This window comes from Physeter macrocephalus, chromosome 20 (genome assembly GCF_002837175.3).
Source record: "Physeter macrocephalus isolate SW-GA chromosome 20, ASM283717v5, whole genome shotgun sequence".
In the NCBI taxonomy this organism is placed as follows: Eukaryota; Metazoa; Chordata; class Mammalia; order Artiodactyla; family Physeteridae; genus Physeter; species Physeter macrocephalus.
In genome coordinates, this window is record NC_041233.1 from 88,591,206 (window position 1) to 88,609,249 (window position 18,044).

At 38.8% G+C, this 18,044-nt stretch overlaps 1 protein-coding gene across 1 annotated transcript in view; it reads left to right on the top strand.

The window, feature by feature from the left end:
• The window catches only part of ZMAT4 (zinc finger matrin-type 4), a 269,984-nt gene that overhangs the window by 219,431 nt on the left and 32,509 nt on the right, over nt 1-18,044 (top strand). The window contains exon 5 of the mRNA XM_024131526.1: nt 9,018-9,114. Coding sequence (XP_023987294.1) covers nt 9,018-9,114 — 97 coding nt within the window. The remainder of the gene's footprint in view (nt 1-9,017; nt 9,115-18,044) is intronic.

Sequence of the window (18,044 nt, forward strand, 5' to 3'; positions counted from 1 at the left end):
TGTGTTGGTTCTTCGTTTCTGTGCGAGGGCTTTTCTCTAGTTGTGGCAAGTGGGGGCCGCTCTTCATCGCAGTGCGCGGGCCTCTCACTCTCGTGGCCTCTCTTGTTGCGGAGCACAGGCTCCAGACGCGCAGGCTCAGTAGTTGTGGCTCACGGGCCCAGTTGTTCCGTGGCAGGTGGGATCCTCCCAGACCGGGGCTCGAACCCGTGTCCCCTGAATTGGCAGGCAGATTCTCAACCACTGCCACCAGGGAAGCCCCTAGTTGTAGCTTTTCCATTTAAGTTTGTAATCAATCTTACTTTTAATGTGTGTTGTGAGGTAGAGGTTGATGTTAATTTTTTTATTTCATGCATTTATTCAGTTATTCCAACACCATTTGCTGAAAAAGCTTTCTTTTCCCCATTGAATTGCCTTGACACCTTTGTTGAAAATCCATGAAAGTGGTCAAAAGGTACAAAATTCCAGTTATTAGATAAATAAGTACTGGGGATGTAATGTTCAACACACTGGCCATATTTAAAATGGATGTATGATATATTTGAAAGTTGCTAAGAGTAGATCTTAAAATTTTTCATAACAAAGAAAATTTTTTTTCTTTTTTTAATCTATGTGAGATGATGGATATTAACTAAACTTATCGTGATAATCATGTAGCAGTATACGTATGTCAAGTCATTACGGGGTATACCTTAAACTTAAACTTACACAGAGCGGTATGTCAATTGTATCTCAATGAAAGTGAAAAAAATCAATTGATTCTCTGGGTGTGGTCTAGTTCTGGGCTCTCTATTCTGTTCCTTTGATGCATTTTGTCCATTCTTATGCTTATGCAACACTATTGTGATTGATCGACTTTCATAAGCAAATCTTGAAATCCTCAAGTGTGAGTCCTCAAACTTTTATCTTTTTCAAAATTATTTTAGGTACTTTGATTTCCACATAAATTTTAGAATCCAGTTATCTCTGTAATCCTTTAGTGTTTGATAGAATTCTCCAATGAAACCCTCTGGAAGAGACTGTTGGAATTTTGATTGAGTTTTCATTGAATCTATAGGAGAACTGATATCTTAAAAGTATTGATTCTTTTAGTTGATGAGTATGGTGTATATATCTCTGTATCCATTTAGGTTCCTCTTAATTTCTTTCAGCAATGTTTTGTAGTTTTCAGTCTTGTACATCTTTTATTAAATTCATCCCTAAGTGTTTTAAAATATTTCTGATACTGTTACAGTGGTATTTTTACAAATGTATTTATCAGTGGTTTGCAGCTATTTTAAGCATGCAATTTTTTCTATTGGCCTTGTGTATTGTGACATTATTAAATTCACTTATTCTAGTAGCTACTTTGTAGATCCTTTAGGATCTTCTATATAAACAATCATATCTTCTACAAATAAAGACAGTTTTACTTCTTCATTTCCAATCTGCAAGCCTTTCATTTCTTTTACTTTTCCTATTGCACTGCCTAGAATCTACAGTGCAATGCTGAATAGAAATAAGAAAGACATTCTTGGCTTTTTCCTGGTCTTAGGAAACTTCAGTATTTCACCGCCTAATATAATATTAGCTGTAGGTTTTGATAGGTGCTCTTTATTATTTATTATTAATTAAGGATGTTCTTTTCTAGTAGGCTGAGAATTTTGACCATGAATGGATGTTGAAATTTGTCAAATGCTCTTTTCTGCATCTATTAAGCTTATATTATTTTCTCATTTTGTCTGTTAACAAAGTGAATTATATGATTTGATTTTTAAATGTTAAACCAGTCTTACTTCCTGTAACAAACAAACTTGTTTATAATGGAACTGTTATATGTCTGTATGTATACATACATACAGAAATATCTTTATCTATAATGTGATTCTTACTAGTTTTTAAAGGATTTTTCTGTCATGTTCATGACAGATATTGGCTTGCAATTTTATTTTCTTTTATATTCTATCAATTTTTTTAAAAATTAGTGTCATGTTACCTCAAAAACAAGTGTGGAAGTGTTTCTTTCTCATCTATTTGCTAAAAGAGTTTGTATAAGTTGATACTATGCAACTCTTTAATGTTTGATCGAACTCTCCAGTGAAATCCTCTGGGTCTTTCTTTGTGTGAAAACTTTGGACAGTAAATTCAGTTTCACTAATAGATAATAGCTACCCTAATTTTCTATTTCATCTTGTGTTAGTTTTGGTAAGTTGAATTCTTAAAGACATTTGCCCATCTCATATACTTTGTCAAATTTATTGGCATAAAATTATTCATAATGTTCTCTTATTATCCTTTTAAAACTGTCTATAGTATTGCATTAGAAACAATTCTTTTATTTTAGTAATTTGTTGCTTTTTTTTAAACCTCCATGAAACTTTCTAATGGTTAATACTTGCATTAATCCTTTCTAAGAGTGGATTTCGGTTTTGTTATTTTTTCTGTACTCTGTTTTTTATTTCATTGACTTCTCTTTATTATTTCTTTCCTTCTACTTGATTTTGTTTTAATTTTCTTGTCTTTTTCTACTTTCATAGCATTTAAACTTTGACCATTGCTTTTAAACCTTTCATCCTTTCTAATATAAAGCTCTATATTTTCCTTTAAAAACTGATTAATATAAACTTGTTGATATGTAGTATTTTCATTATCATTCAGTTCAAAATGTTTTCTAATTTCCCTTTGGATTTTTCCCTTTGATAATAGGTCACTTAGAAGTATTTAGGTAGTTTCATAAATGCTATTAATATTTATTTCTTATTAATTTCAGAGGTAGTCAAAGAAACCACTGTACGAAATGTAAATATTTGAAATTTAGTAAGAATTTTCAGTGGCTTAGCATATTACCTAACTTAGTTTACTTGCTATATACACTTGAAAAGATTGTGTATTCTCCACTTGTTGAGTGTACTGTTCTATAAATATCAGTTGGTACAATATGGTTGATAGTTTCATTTAGATACTGTTTGTTTTGTCGTACTGTTCTGTTCTTACTGAGAGAGGAGTGTTAAATCTCTTATAATTATGGTGTCTGTTTCTGCCTGTAGTTCAATCAGTTTTTGCTTCATGTTCTTTATGCTTTATTGGCTAAATTGCATTTCCAATTGCTAGGTTCTCCAATGAGTTTCTCCCTGTATTATTACAAGACATCCTCTTTATCTCTGGAAATATTTCTTGTCTTGAAGTCTATTTTGTCTGATATTCATATAGGAACTTCCACTTCTGGGTTATCAAATACTTTTTATTATCCTATTTAATTTTCTCTATAGTCTCCTTAGGTTTATATCTTCGTATTTGTTTCTAGGGGATTAGGATGCATCCTTAAATGACCACTGTCATTTAGAGTTAATATTGATAAATTTATTATTTATTAATTAGATTTTATACACAATATCATGAGCTCTCAAACTCCTACCCATTCTTGGGCTATTGTTGTCACATATTTTACATCTATATACAGTATAAGCACCACAATACACAGCACAGTGTTACAGTTTTGCTTTAAATTGCTCTCTATCTTCAAATAAATTTAGAGCAATAAAAAAGACACCAACATATTAATCATTTATGGTGTTCTCTATTTTTTCCTGTAGATCTGAGTTTACATCTGGTGTCATTTGCCTTCCACCTGAAGAACTTTCTCTAGCGCAGGTCTGTTGGCAGACTATTCTTTTAGTTTTTGTTTATTGAAAATGTCCTTATTCTACTTGAAAGTTTGAAGGATGTTTTTGCTGGATATAGAATTCTGATTGTTTTGTTTTGTTCGTTTCCTTGTTTCACCACTTTTTCTTCCTTAAACGATCCAAGTCCACTTCACCCTGGTCTCTCTGTTTGCTCTCCTCTCTCCCTGGACAACTCTTTAACCAGTTCCTCATATCACAGGCTAATTCTCATCTCTCTGGTTTCATTTCACGCTTCTCAGAGACCTCTGTTGACCATGCTATTCAAAACCAGCCTTCTTCTCTGTGACTTTCTCATTTTCCTCTTTACATTTTGTGTAATACTTCCACAATGTTTTTATTTGTTTCCTTGCTTCTTGTCTTTCTGCCTGAGTAGCTCCATATGAAAATTTATTTTATATTCTCCTACATTCTTGGCATTTGGCAAAATACCTGGCATCATGATAAAGGCACAGTGATGTTTCCCTAATGTAGAATGGATGCAACTGAAGTTACAGGGGCATCTGAAGTCTAGCTTTGCTAGAATTGAAAAGACGCATTGAGTAGTCACACTGCTAAACTCTCCAGGACCATCTGTTTTACCCACTGTGCTAGGGAATATAAATGCAAAAGTGAAGCATCTTCAAGAAACTTTTACAGATTCTCTGAGCTGGAAACAATCTCCTCCTCTCATTCCCCTAGCATTCCACTTCATCCTGACTGTGGTACTTTTTGTGATTGACCTTGTACCATAGCTGTTTCTATACATATCTTCCCTCTCCAACTGGATTGTCAGGTCCTTGCAGGCAGGGATGATATTTCCGAACACACATTGGCCATCCTGCAGAAATAACCTTTACGTCTGCAGACGTTTCGGGATACTCATAAGATGGTATTGCATTAAGGCTTCCCTGGTGGCGCAGTGGTTGCGCGTCCGCCTGCCGATGCAGGGGAACCGGGTTCGCGCCCCGGTCTGGGAGGATCCCACGTGCCGCGGAGCGGCTGGGCCCGTGAGCCATGGCCGCTGAGCCTGCGCGTCCCGAGCCTGTGCTCCGCAACGGGAGAGGCCACAGCAGAGGGAGGCCCGCATACCACAAAAAAAAAAAAAAAAGATGGTATTGCATTGAAAATGAATTGAATGAGAAAGTTAAGAGTTTTTGTTTAATAGTATTCTCTATTTCTCTGTGGAAAAAGGAGCTGTATAATTCCAAAGTCATTAGGATTTCAACTCAGCATTAATAAAGCCCTAAGTTCCCACCAAGGACACTGTGTCACGTGTGGAAGAGGACTCCTCTGCCCCTTCTCTGCCGTTGTTCTTGTTTATATGCGCTGCCTTCATAGTTCATGCTCCCTGCAGTTTGCCTCACAATAACGTGCCAAATATTTCCTGCCCACGCTTCTGTTTGGCTGCAGAGCAGGAGAACTATAATGGAAAAGCAACAGATCAGAATAGTTTTTAGATTTGTTGGTGCTCTTAAAAAGGCCCACTTTTAAACATAAATATTTATGCCTGTTGCCATGCTCAACCTCCATTCGTTATGAGGAGACCTTTGATGAGTCTGTAGTGTGAAGAGGACCCATATAAATACTGGTTACCATTTATTATGACAAGACTGATGGAGAACTCTGGAGGTAGGAAGGCTGAAGCTAGCTTTCATGTTCTGTGCATAACAGAGGAGAATGGCTCAGCCCCGGATAAGCATTCAAACAACTCACATGTAGGTTGTGATAACTTATTGCCTCTGGGTTTGGGGACTATGGTAATCTTCCGGAGTCACGCACACCTGTGAGTGAAATGGAAGAGCCTTGGAAGCACAGCTCTTCTTTGTAACTTTTTTCTTTAAGACCCAGTATTGTTCTGACAAGTTCAAGTTAACGAAAGGACCATGGCACTAGAGGGCGGTACTCCGTAAGGTAGGTGTGTATGTGGGTTGGAGGTGAGGGTTACAAGTCTGAAACTTCTTGTAGGTTCCCAGGCCCCATCCAAGGCTTATAGAATCAGAACCTGCAGATGCCGGGCCTGGGAATCTGCATTTGAGCACCATCCCCAGAGGATGCACTGGGGCGTTTGGGAGTCACTGCTTGAGGGAATAGAGAGACAAGAGTTGTCTCTTTTGTCTCTGAACTGTCAATCTGTGCCTGGAAAATTTTGAGTCCCTTAGATTGCTCACCAAGAAGATCCTGTGGTCTCATTGTTTTTTTCCCATAACTGAATTGACTCTTAATTGAGCAATTAGGTCAGTCAGTGTCCGATTATCACGTACTTGAAACCAAAACAAAGTAAGTTTGTCCTTACACTGGCCAAACCAATTTATCCTGTCATGTCTAACAGGTTTCTCAGAAACATGCATTGGGCTATAGGAATTTGAAAGTCCACAGGAAGTTCTGCCCTTTGTCACGTTACCTGCATAAGAGCAATTCTGATGACACTGCAATATTCAGTAAGCAGGACTCATTGGATGTAATCAAAAGTAACTTTATTTTTGCCATCCACTGCCCTTTCATGCCATCTCTGTGGGGTTAATTTTTTCCTACCCCTTGGTAAAAACTAGGGTAAGTGTCATGAATTTTCGCTCACTTTTAAGTAGTAAATAGTTCTTTACTTTCATTCTTAGATACACAAAATTCTATGTCATTAACTGATACATCCAAGTTTTTTTCAGTAGTTTTTATCTACTGAAAAAAACTGCACAGGTTCAAGGCTGAGAATTATGCTTTATTCAGTGAACTTACTGAAGACTTTAGCCTGGGATACAGCCTTTCAGATAGCTCTGAGGGAGTGTTCCAAAAAGGTAAGGGAGAAGCCAGGATATATAGGAGTTTTTGCTGAGAAAAAAAAAAACATGTGTTCAAACATCACAAGATTACTGCTAATCATAAGAACAAAACATTTCAAGTTAATGATTTTAGTGCTTTGCTGTGTATGGCAAGAGTCTTGGGCTCACTGAAGTCATTCCTTTGATATGCATCTTAACTATTTCGGGCCAATATCCTGTTTTTCTCCATCCTGAATCCCCTCAGGGAGCCCCACTGTCAGGAATGCCTGCAGTGGCTGATGACTCCTTTGTCTACTGAAATGGCAGGTGACATTCTTAGTTCACACAGGGTAGAAAAATAATTTTTAAACAGCTCCAAGCTTTATTGGAAGTGAGTTTTCCCCCTCCCTTAGCTCAGTTCTGCTTGGGCGGCCTATTTGCCATGGGAAAAGGGTGCATAGGCTCTTCTCTTCCTCTCTGCCTGTGGCTTTTGCTTTTCTTTCTTTATCTCTGCCTCAGGTTCCTCCAGGGCTGAGGGATGCAGGTTAGAAAGGCAAAGGAGGTAAAGGTTTATTTGATAGATACCTATACAAAACTCGCAGACACTGCCTGAGTTTTTCTCATGGGGTGATTTCATGGGTTTTTCAAGAGCTCAGCATTACTTGATACTTAGCCCATAGGCTATGTACCTCCTCTGGGGTCACTTTAAGGCCCTAGATATCCAGCTGAATCCTGCTAGCATCCTCCCGCTGAGGTCACATCGCCCCCACCGTTCATACACGGCACACACGTGGTCTGTGGGAAACTTCACATCGTTTGCTCTGACGAGCTCTGAGAATACAGGTCAGGCCCAGTCCTTCCACCTCTCTTACTTCGCCATCAGAGTAGCTAAGTAGACACAGGCTCCAGACTTTGGATCTTGCAGTGTTGTCGAGTCCAGGACACTGGGCTCCAAGCACAGTCAGGCATTCCTCAAGCTCTCTGAGTAGTTCCACTGAATCCTTTTCCCATGGGTTTGAGGTGAGAGAGAAGGAATCCCCCATCTCACATGGAAGAGGCTTAAGTCAAACTCATAGTGTGATAGAGCTCCCTTTAAGAAATTCTCTCTTTCTTTCTTCTCCAATCTCTTTTTCAGACTGGTGGTGAGGGATCATCTTTAGTTGGAAAATGGCTCTTGACCACTTCTGTTGGATGCCCTGAACTGGGGCTCTCATACTCCATTTTAGTCATGGGGGTGTAGCTAGCATCTGGGTCTTAGAGCTTCAACCGGGGGCTTCATCCAAGATACTGGGAAATAAAGATCCCCTTGTAATATCTCTTTGCAATCATAATACCAGCTAGTTTATGTTTATCACTTGTTGTATACCAGGCGCTCCTTCATACATGCCTTACCTTACTCAGTCCTTCCCACAATCCTGTAAGGAAACAGAAGTTCAGAGAAGTCAAATAATTTGTGTCAAGTCAGCCAGATAGCAGGTTGCAAAATTCTTCCCAACACTGTGCATTATTTTCTTTTTAGGAAAATAAGAATGATTTTTGTGTCTTAGAAAGAAAATACTATGCATTCATCAGGGGGGAAAAATGCTGTAGCTGTTTACTATCCTGGCTTTGACAATGGGAAGATATGGAAATTTGGAGCAAAATTAAGAACAACAAGTCTCAGTTGCTAAGCATTTGAATAGACTTATTCACTTAATTCTTATAAAACCTTGTGATGTGGATGGACTCGTCTTCATCTTGTAGATGAAGAAACTGAGGCCGGGGGGATATTATGTGGCTTCCCCTACATTACACAATGAGGAGTATTTGAAGCCAGAATTTAAAATCCAAAGTCTCAGACCATGACCCTGAATCTGCTTTTCCTCTCCACTCTGATGGGACATAGCAGGAATATGAGCTGTGGAAGTTGTTTGGTTGATGCTTCTTTCAAACACATCTGACTCTAGATGAGGAGCGACAGAGGAGTCAAGGTTTTCACTAAACTCCTTGGAAACAAAGAGCATCTTATTCATCTTGGAATCCCTAGTGCCTGGTCCAAAGTTGACACTCCATTAATGATTGAATGAAATGGGTAAACAGTCAATAACTTTCTTTTCAACTCTGGTGGAAAATAAGTTTACATGTGGGTTAAATTAAGACAGCATCCTCCTCCTGGGTATTTACATTTTATAAGGTGGTCTTGGGAGAAGAGCTCAGATGAATGATATCTAAACTTGAGTTTCTGATTCGGTCCTTGGAATAGAGGTGGAAGAGGAATTGAGACTGAGTTTTTCTCTGGAGTCTCAAGTTTCACTGCAGAAATGACAGCTTACATGTCTCTGCCGTAAGGAAAAAATAGATTGCTTCTTTGTTTGGGTTACGAAGTATCTGGAAACATTTTACCTCAAAGAAGTATGTTCTAATAATTTCAGTCATCCAGCAATGGGGCAGGCGGCTTCCAAAGTAATACTTCTGCTGAGGAACCTGTCGGCTGGGCTCTTGGAAGGAAGGATTGAAATGTTATTGGCGGGGTAGACCAGATGGCTTCTAAGAGACTCTGTCCCTGACCCTTTGGAGATCTAGGATTCGTTCAGGTGGTTGATGACAAGGATACAGCTAACCAGGTCTGTGTGTCTGTCGTCCACAGGTCTGAGGCGCAATTACAGATGTACCATCTGCAGTGTCTCTCTAAACTCAATAGAACAGTATCATGCCCATCTGAAAGGATCTAAACATCAGACCAAGTAGGTACTTTCATGCTTTCACTCTTCAGTCCTTTTGTATGTAACTTTTAGCATGATGAATAAAGGCTAACCACTTTACTTATTTCAAAATAAGTAGATGAAAACTGTATCTCTTATCTCCAAGGTTCCCTTGATATTTATGCTGCTCAAGCCTCCAGAGTCTGCCTAGCACCGCTTGAAGAATGACTTCTTGCCTTTTTTGGACACAGTAATGACAATTTTTTTTTTCATTTTTTCCTTCTTTTCAAGGCTAGTCAGCACATTTGTATGAAATTCAAGAAACTTTTAGATCTATATTAAGTGTTTTTAAATAAGCAATGTAGTCTCTTCTTGGAGGATGGGCCAGACCTCCGTGCTGTGAAGTCAAATTCTGTGAATGTCTTCGACCACTTTCTATTTCTAGAAGCATATTGTTGCTTAGTCTGGAAACCTAACAAATCCCCTGGGATTTTAAGTCATTCACATACATAGCTATTTTCAATTCAATGGAAGCTCATTCCATTCCCCCTCCCCCAAATTCTCATGATTTTAAACCAGAAAAGTCTAATCAGGCATCATTTCTCCTGTATTTATATTGCTCACCTTTTTAGAAAACCGATGACATTAGCTTTTAGGTATTTTTAAAGTAGCTGCTAGGACTGCTAATAAAATCTAATAAAATAGGAAAAAACAAAGAATATCTCAAAAATATGTAATTTTCCTGAATATAATTGTTTTCATTTCTCTCATATTCATTAGCAGAATCATTGAACAGATTCGACTGTATCAGGGCCTCATAAATAATGAATGATTCATTTAACAAAGGTTTATGGAGCGCCCGCTGTGTGCCAGACCCCGAGTGTGCCCTGGGGAAGAAAAGATGAATGGATTTAGGCCTTCCTCTTGGGGAGCTCCCTGCCAGGCTAGGGAAACAGTCATGTAAACACATAGATTGTTCTCTGTTACCATAATGTGGGCACCCCGAGCTTTGAGGACCAGGACGGGAGCATCCAGGGGAAGCTTTCCAGGGACATCAGTGCAGAGGCTGAGCTCATAAGGATGAAGTCAGGGTCTGATTTTGTTTTCCATTATCACCCAGCCCCCAGCACAACACTTGATACGTATTTAGGGCTTCATAAACATTCCTGATGGAGTGAATGTGTGATTTTTAAAAGATGAGTAACGACAGCAGAAACTAACACAACACAGTAAAGCAATTATACTCCAATAAAGATGTCCAAAAAAAAAAAGAAGAAAAGATGAGTAACGATTTTCCAAGCACGGATAGGAAGGTACATTCCAGGCAGGGAAATTTCTTGGCAAAGATACTGTAAAGACATAGATTCACAGGGGTTTCTGGCTTCAGGGGAGAAGTTTAAGCCCAGAGTTCCTACTGACTCTCAGTTTTTCCACAATATTGTGCGGTTCGGTGAGTCAAAGCTGCTTTCATCACTTGCTTTACTCTGATCCACCCCCAAAGGGCTTTTATCAAGGAGGTTCTTCAGAAACAAGACTGTCTCTGATACTGAGCACCTAGAGCACTTGTATTGATTATTGGGAGCTGCTGCCCCAATCCCATCCCCAACCCCCAAAACGGTCCCTTCAGCATCTCTCTGACTCTCCCGTTGTGAGCCACACCGTATGCATTCTAACGAGCATGCATCTGACGTACACACAGACACCTTACAAGGAGCTGCAACGGTAAATGATCATCTTTTAGGGGCATGTATTTATTGCTCTTCATAAATAGAAAAAGGTAGACAGCAGTAACTTTAGCTGGCAAGAATCATCAGTCAATAACTGATGCAGATAGATAGCATCTCCAGCTTCAGGAAAATACCTACCTCTCTATGTGTACCTATAAAACTTCACGTGACAGAATTTGTGCTAGGCATAGTCACACCTAATACCTTGTTTATTCCCCTTAACTACTTTGAGATACATATTACTGACCCATTATCTGATCTGAGGAACTAAGGCTCAGAGAGGCAAAGTAACTTTCGCAGCACCACCTTGCCAAAAAAATGGCAGAACCAGGTCTGGACCCAGCAGCGTCTGACTCTCGCTTTTAATTAATTCGTGTCACTCAGCCACCACAGACAGGCTTTGGACACAGGACTGCAGGAACTGCCAGTAGAGAGTCCTATGATGAATTTTGAAAAAGGACATTGCTTCCCTGCTGTAATTTAATAAGTATACGTGACTTCAGAAGGGTACGTCTCCTGCTGTGCTGCCTTCTTTCCAATAAACAAGACAGTTTGCTTTTTTTTAAACCACAAAAGCACAAGGTTGAAGAAACCTTGAAGAAAATAATTGTCATAGCTCTGTCCCGCAGGCCATTTCATCTGTCCTTATACCAGATTTGAGTGTTCTGGGTGTGTATATGAGTCTGTCTTTGTTTATGAGACAGACGGTTCCATAATTTTCTTGTAATATCCTTGTTAGGTTTGGTTTCAAGTGTGTGAGGGCCTCGATAAACAGATTCTATTTCTAATCCCTGAATGAGTTTGTGGTAGACTGCTGCTATTTCTTACCTTAAATACGAGGAAGAATTCATTAGTGAAGCCATCTAGGCCTAAAAATTTATGCTATGGGAGTATTTTTCTTAGAAATTTAGTTTCTTTAATACAGCATTGTTCATATCTTCTATTCTTATATCAGCTAAAATAAGCTGTCTTTCAATTAATTTGTCCATTTCATTTACATTTTAAAATATATTGGTATAAAATTGTTCATTTTATCCCCTAATTTTATTTTTAATGCTTGTGGAATATTTTTCTTTCCAGACACTGCTTATTTGTGTCTCTTCCTTTTTTTTTTTGTTGATCACTTTTCTTGTTAGAAGTTTATCAATCTTTATTAGTTGGTTTTTTTTTTTTGATGAACAAATGTTGGGGATTTGTTGATTTTCTTTATGTACAGTTATTTTATGACATTTAAAATATTATTTCCTTCTTTCTACTTCCTTTGGATTTAATTTGCCTTTTCCCCTGGCTTCTTAATATAAAAGCATAGGTTCTATAATGAAAAAGAATCTGAAAAAGAATATATATAAATATAAATAAATGGTCCTATCTATCAATTAGGCCAAGTTTCTTAATCTTGTTCAAATCAGTATATTCTTACTGATTTTCTTGTCTGCTTTTTATATCCATGAGAAGCAGACATAATTAAAAACCTCCAGCTGTACATATGATTTGCCTTTGTGTCTTCTAAATTCTATCTTTTCTTTTTTATTTTATATATTCAAAGGTCTATTATTAGATGCTTACAAATTTAGGATTTTTTAACGTATTCTTATTGTATGGGCCCTTTTTTTTAAATCACTTTTTGCCATCATGAAATATCCTTCTTCGTTACTAGTAGTATTTTCCTTGAAGTATACCAACATCAACTACAGCAACTCTTCAAGGCTTTCAAAACTTTTTCCTTTAAATTGTATCCAGCTTTTATTTTGTTCTCAGGTGGAAATTTAGTGTGATGGAAGTCAGCCAAATGGTTCTTAACTGTTTTAATCTGACTAAGTCAACATAAGTATTAAAGTGTCTGTAATTTCCAAGGTCTTATATTTATATTTTTGTAGTCATTTCTAGAGGAGCGTTGAGATGAGCAGAGATGATTCAGTTGTGTAGTGGAAAGGACACTGAATTTTATTTCTAGTGCAATTTTGCCACTGAGTGACCCTGGGTACTGACAAACCTTCTTTAAGTCTCTCTTCCCTCAAAGATGAGTGTTTAATGATGACAAGAACACAACAAATATGCTTCCACTTCCCATGCTTTGCTCATAATCCTGGTATTCTTTTCTATGAATCCTGAATTCAGACTTAAAATTTTTCCTAAAACATGTCCCAGTCAGCCTTGAGCATTTATTGGAAGTCAGCAATGACCCTCCTCTGCCCCAATTATGTCCACCCAGAACCTCAGAATATGACCTTATTTGTAAATAGGGTCTTTGCAGATGTAAAAGAATCTCAAGATGAAATCTTTCTGGATTTATGAGAATGATTTATGGTGTCTTTATGAGAGAAAGGGAAGGGAGATTTGAACACACGGAGAAGGTGGCCCCGTGAAGACAGATGCAGAGATTGGGGTTCTGTTTCCTCAAGCCAAGGAACACCAGGAGCCAGCAGCGTCTGGAGGAGGCAAGAAGGAATCTCCTCCAGAGCTTTTGGAGGGAGTGTGCCCTGCTGACTCCTTGATTCCAGACTTTCATCTTCTAGAACCTTGAGAGAATACATTTCTGTTGTTTGAAGACACTCAGTTTTGGGTACTTTTTTAAGGGCAGCCCTAGGAAATTAATATAGTGTGAAACCTACATGCCTTGTTCCGTCAGGAATGCTTCAGTCATATTTTCTGGGCAACTGCTTACATTGCCAATCCCAATAATGACAATGATGATGGTCATAGTGATGCGGGTGGAGAAGATGGTGATGATGATAACCAAAGTGGGACTTGTCTGAGACTGGGACACAGCCACAGACTAAAATGCTCTGGAAGTGTTACATCTAATACACACAGCAGTCCTGTAATTGACCAGAGGCTCCACTTTATAGGTTAGAAAATTGAGTCTCAGAGAAGTTCAGTGACTTGCCCAAGGTCCCCCCCAAATTGGTCAGCAGAGTCGAACAGAAGTCAGGTTACTGGCAACCTTTAACTGTTATAACAGTACTTAAATACTACTATTATGATTATATTGCTCTTTACTAGTAGTAAAAAGACTTTTTCTTTTTTTTGGCAAATGTCATAAACAGCAAAATGACTGTCGAATTTTGCTCCATGGTTAAATTGCAAGAGAAATATTCAATAGCTAATGAGAGTAAAGGTTTCGAAATGCAAATGATCACACTGGCATATAAAGCAATTGCCTATTGGTACATTTTTCAGCATTTCCGGGGGATCTAGTCTGTCAATTAGTACAAATGTTTAAAGTGAAATTTAAAGGCAGATGAGTACATACCATAGACTAATGAACAGTTCCCCCATAATGTACTTAAATTTGAGTTTAGGGAACACTTCAAGCCTCAGGACATTGTATTACCTAGAATTAAATGTTATAAAATTTGTCATTACTTACTTTGATATTTCATTTGGTTGAAAATGAGGTACAAGTGTTTAAGAGAATAAATTAGACTGACCAAAAGTTCGTAGTAATTTCTATATGTGCTGCTTCCGTTGAGAAGAAACCTGAAGTGGTGATATCCATTGCTTTTTCTGCAATTTTTCCCAATTAGTATGACTCCTCCAGACAAAGCCTTCATATTATTCATTTCCCCATTAAAATCATTTATTTGTGAAGTGATTGAGTGGATGTTCAGTCTAATTTTCAGAGCTAGAATATATTTGCTTTAAATACCTTGGAATTCAGTTCCTGCCTTCAGGATAATAGTTAGTTGTGTGTGTGTGGAAGGAGGGTGGAATAATAAATAATAATAATAAAAATAAATATTTTTGCAAGAGATGCTCAGCATGAGGAAGCTTCTGTACTTATAATAAATAAAAATAGCTTAATATGCCACGAAGATGTTCTCTTTGGAAACAAGCAAACAAAAACCAAATCAAGGCATGGACTTCTTCGAAGACTAAAAGTATAGAACTTTTTTTTGTAGAATTTTCAATGTGATTTACCGGCATTAACCCAGAATTTCAATAACCTAAGGGGTTGGGACTTTGATTCTGAGTTCTGAGATGGGCAGGGCATAAGACAGTGTTGCAAACAGAGCTGTCCTTTCCCAAAGAGGGTCAAGTTATTTCTCTTCAGTTGATAATTATTCATAAGCTTCTTGAAAAGGCTTGGAATAAAGGGCAAAATCTAGAATCCAGGGCAAAAGATCTCTTGCAGGAAGTGGAGCTTGTGGAATAGCACCAAGTCTTTCCAGCCAAAGGGCTAGATTTACATCCTAGGCACTGTAAATAGGGTGCCTCAAGCAGCACAAGGATGGGGCTGAGGAAGGGCCTGTGGGTCAAAGGGCATTCTCTATTTAGCCCTGTTTTTTTAGAATTTATTTGTTAAACTATAGTTGATATACAATATGGAGTTAGCTTTAGGTGTACAGCTTCAGGTTCTATTCCATTATAGGTCATTACAAGATATTGAATACAGTTCCCTGTGCTACACAGTAAATACTTGTTGTATATCTATTTTATATATAGTAGTGTGTATCTATTAATCCCATACTCCTAATTTATCCCTCAGCCTCCCCTTTCCCCTTTGGTAAGCATAAATTTATTTTCTATGTCTGTGAATCTGTTTTGTAAATAAGTTCATTTGTATCATTTTTTTAGATTCCACATATAAGTGGTATCATATGATATTTGTCTTTCTTGGTCTAACTTACTTCACTTAGTATGATAATCTCTGAGTCCATCCATGTTGCAGCAAATGGCTAAATTTCATTCTTTTTTATGGCTGAGTAATATTCCATTATATATATATATATATATATGTATATATATACCCCACATCTTTTTTATCCATTCCTCTGTTGATGGACACTTAGGTTGCTTCCATGTCTTGCTTATGTAAATAGTGCTGCTCTGAACGCTGGAGAGCATGTCTCTTTTTGAATTAGAATTTTCATCTTTTCTGGACATATGCCCAGTAGTGGGATTGCTGGATCATATGGTAACTCTATTTATAGTGTTTTAAGGAAACTCCAGATTGTTTTTCACAGTTAGCCCTGTTTTTTACAGAACATTCGAGTTCACTACTGTCACGAGCCCTCCCTTCTCTGAGGAAGGCCTCAGAGCCCAACTTCTCAAATGGAAGAGACAATGGCTTATAGATAGAGGGATTCCAGAGAAGCCAGAAAAGACTAGATCTGTCTCTCTCTACGGCACTAATGCACAGGCAATTCTAACAGCTGTACTTTTTCCTAAGTCTCCCTTGCATGTTTTTGCTCTACATGCCATATCTAGGGATACATTACAATTACAGTCTGTGAATAGATTAGGCCTTTTGTGGGCTTGAAAAGTACTAAATGGGGAGCATTTTCACTCTTCCATATTATTTATAGAATGACTGATGACCCCTAGTGCTCTTTAGCTCACTCGTTTCCCACGCCCCCCTCCTTCTGGACAGACTTGTAATCATTATTTTGTCTTGCTTGAGATTTGCGTGAGTCATGGCTGTCTCCAGAGCGGTTCTGAGCCGATGCTTTCAAGTCTCAGCTTTAGTTGTGGGTCCCATTTGCCCACCTCTCATGTTCTTTGTCAGGCTGCTTCAGAGAGTCACCTAGTACCAGTCTCCAAGGGTGCAAGGCCGTTACCTGATTTGGTTCTGAAAGTGCATCTGTGTCAAGAGAGAAAAGAACCACCAGAAGGAGGTGATGGAGTCCAACAGGCCTGGCCTGGGAGGTGAACAGCAAGTCCCAGGGTCACTGCTTCTCAAATCATGTCCCCTCACTGACTTTCAAAGCCCTCATTGAATATAGGGTAGTCAAGGTCTCTATCAACCCAACATTCTCTAATTTTATGCTTCAAGACTGAGCTTTTTAAACTTTTTAGTATTTTCCAGTGGAAGAAGAGTGGCTGTAAAGTCATCCTTCTTTCTTGTTTACCTCTCTCCTGCTGGGTGGCCCAGAAATTGACCAGCCCCCTCACACTCAGGTCCTGCTAGAGGAGAAGTGTCCTCCAGGCCTGTTTATCCTGTTCTTGAACAAAAGGCGGAGGGGCTTTTCCAAGGCTGTGACTTGGGGCAAAAGAAGTGAAGTTGGTCATATCAGGAGAAAGTAGAGAAAGAAGCTTATTTTCACTTCATTCCACACTATGAATACCAAGCACACATTCTGGTGGTTTCTTAGGCAAACGGGACGAGTGAGAGGGGGTGAGGAAGGCTCGAAAGGGAACCTGGACCCATCACCTGAGTAGTCCAGGCTTCTGTCCTTATGCTCATTCTGGGTCTTTTGTAAGTTACTGTAACCCCTTCTCACACATCTCCCCAGAGTTCATTAGACACTAGAGTATGTCCAGTTGTAAGCTATCTTTAGCTGCTCTTGACTTTTACTCCAACCAGACTTTGGTAAAATGTTGAATTTAGCCAGCATTTATCTAATCTCTTAAAAGTTGTCATGGAACATGGAATGCCAGGGAATTGAATTAAAATAAATGAAGGACCTTGCTTCATTTAGGTCAATGTTGACAGAGGAGTAGGCGGAGGAGATAAGATGGGGATGGACACGTGCCTTGGTTGTGTTCCTGAGTCCAGCTCCCCATCTCTGCCCGTTGGCTGGAGGAGAGGATTAAGTCCATTCTGGCTGGGATTTTCATAGTGTAAATGGGGTTGTGGTTTGAGTGATTGGACAAATCAGCCCCTCACCCCATTTAATTCACTCCCATGACCAAAATCTGTTGAGTGCCTGCTATGTTTGAGGCATTGAAACAGGCCTTGGGGACAACAGAAGGGGAGCCTCTTTTACCTCTCAACAAGTATATAATCTAGTTGAGAGGAAGCAACATGTAGTCAAGTAAATACAGTTAAAATCAACGTAGGCTATATTGGCACAAAATGCTGCTGGAATTCAGAAGTAGTTGCTTCTGGATGGGGCCCAGCAGGAAAGGTGGTCATGGGGTGAGTACAGGAAAGTGGCTTGGGAAGGAGACCATCTGGGTTCTATCTTGGCTCTACATCTACTGATTGGGTGGCCTTGAGCTTGTTACTTAAAGACCTGTCTGGAGATTAGTTTCCACACTTGTAAAATATGACAGATTTTAAAAAGTTTCAGCAGAACTGACCGTGGTGAGGATTGAGGGGTTTTTTTTTAAAGTCGTTATTGAATTTGTTACAATATTGCTCCTGCTTTCTTATGTTTTGGTTTTTTGGCCTGGAGGCATGTGGGATCTTAGCTTCCTGACCCGGAAGGCGTTGGAAGGCGAAGTCTTAACCACTGGACTGCCAGGGAAGTTCCTAGGATTGAGTTTTAAGAACAACAAAAAACAACAATAACAAAAAAT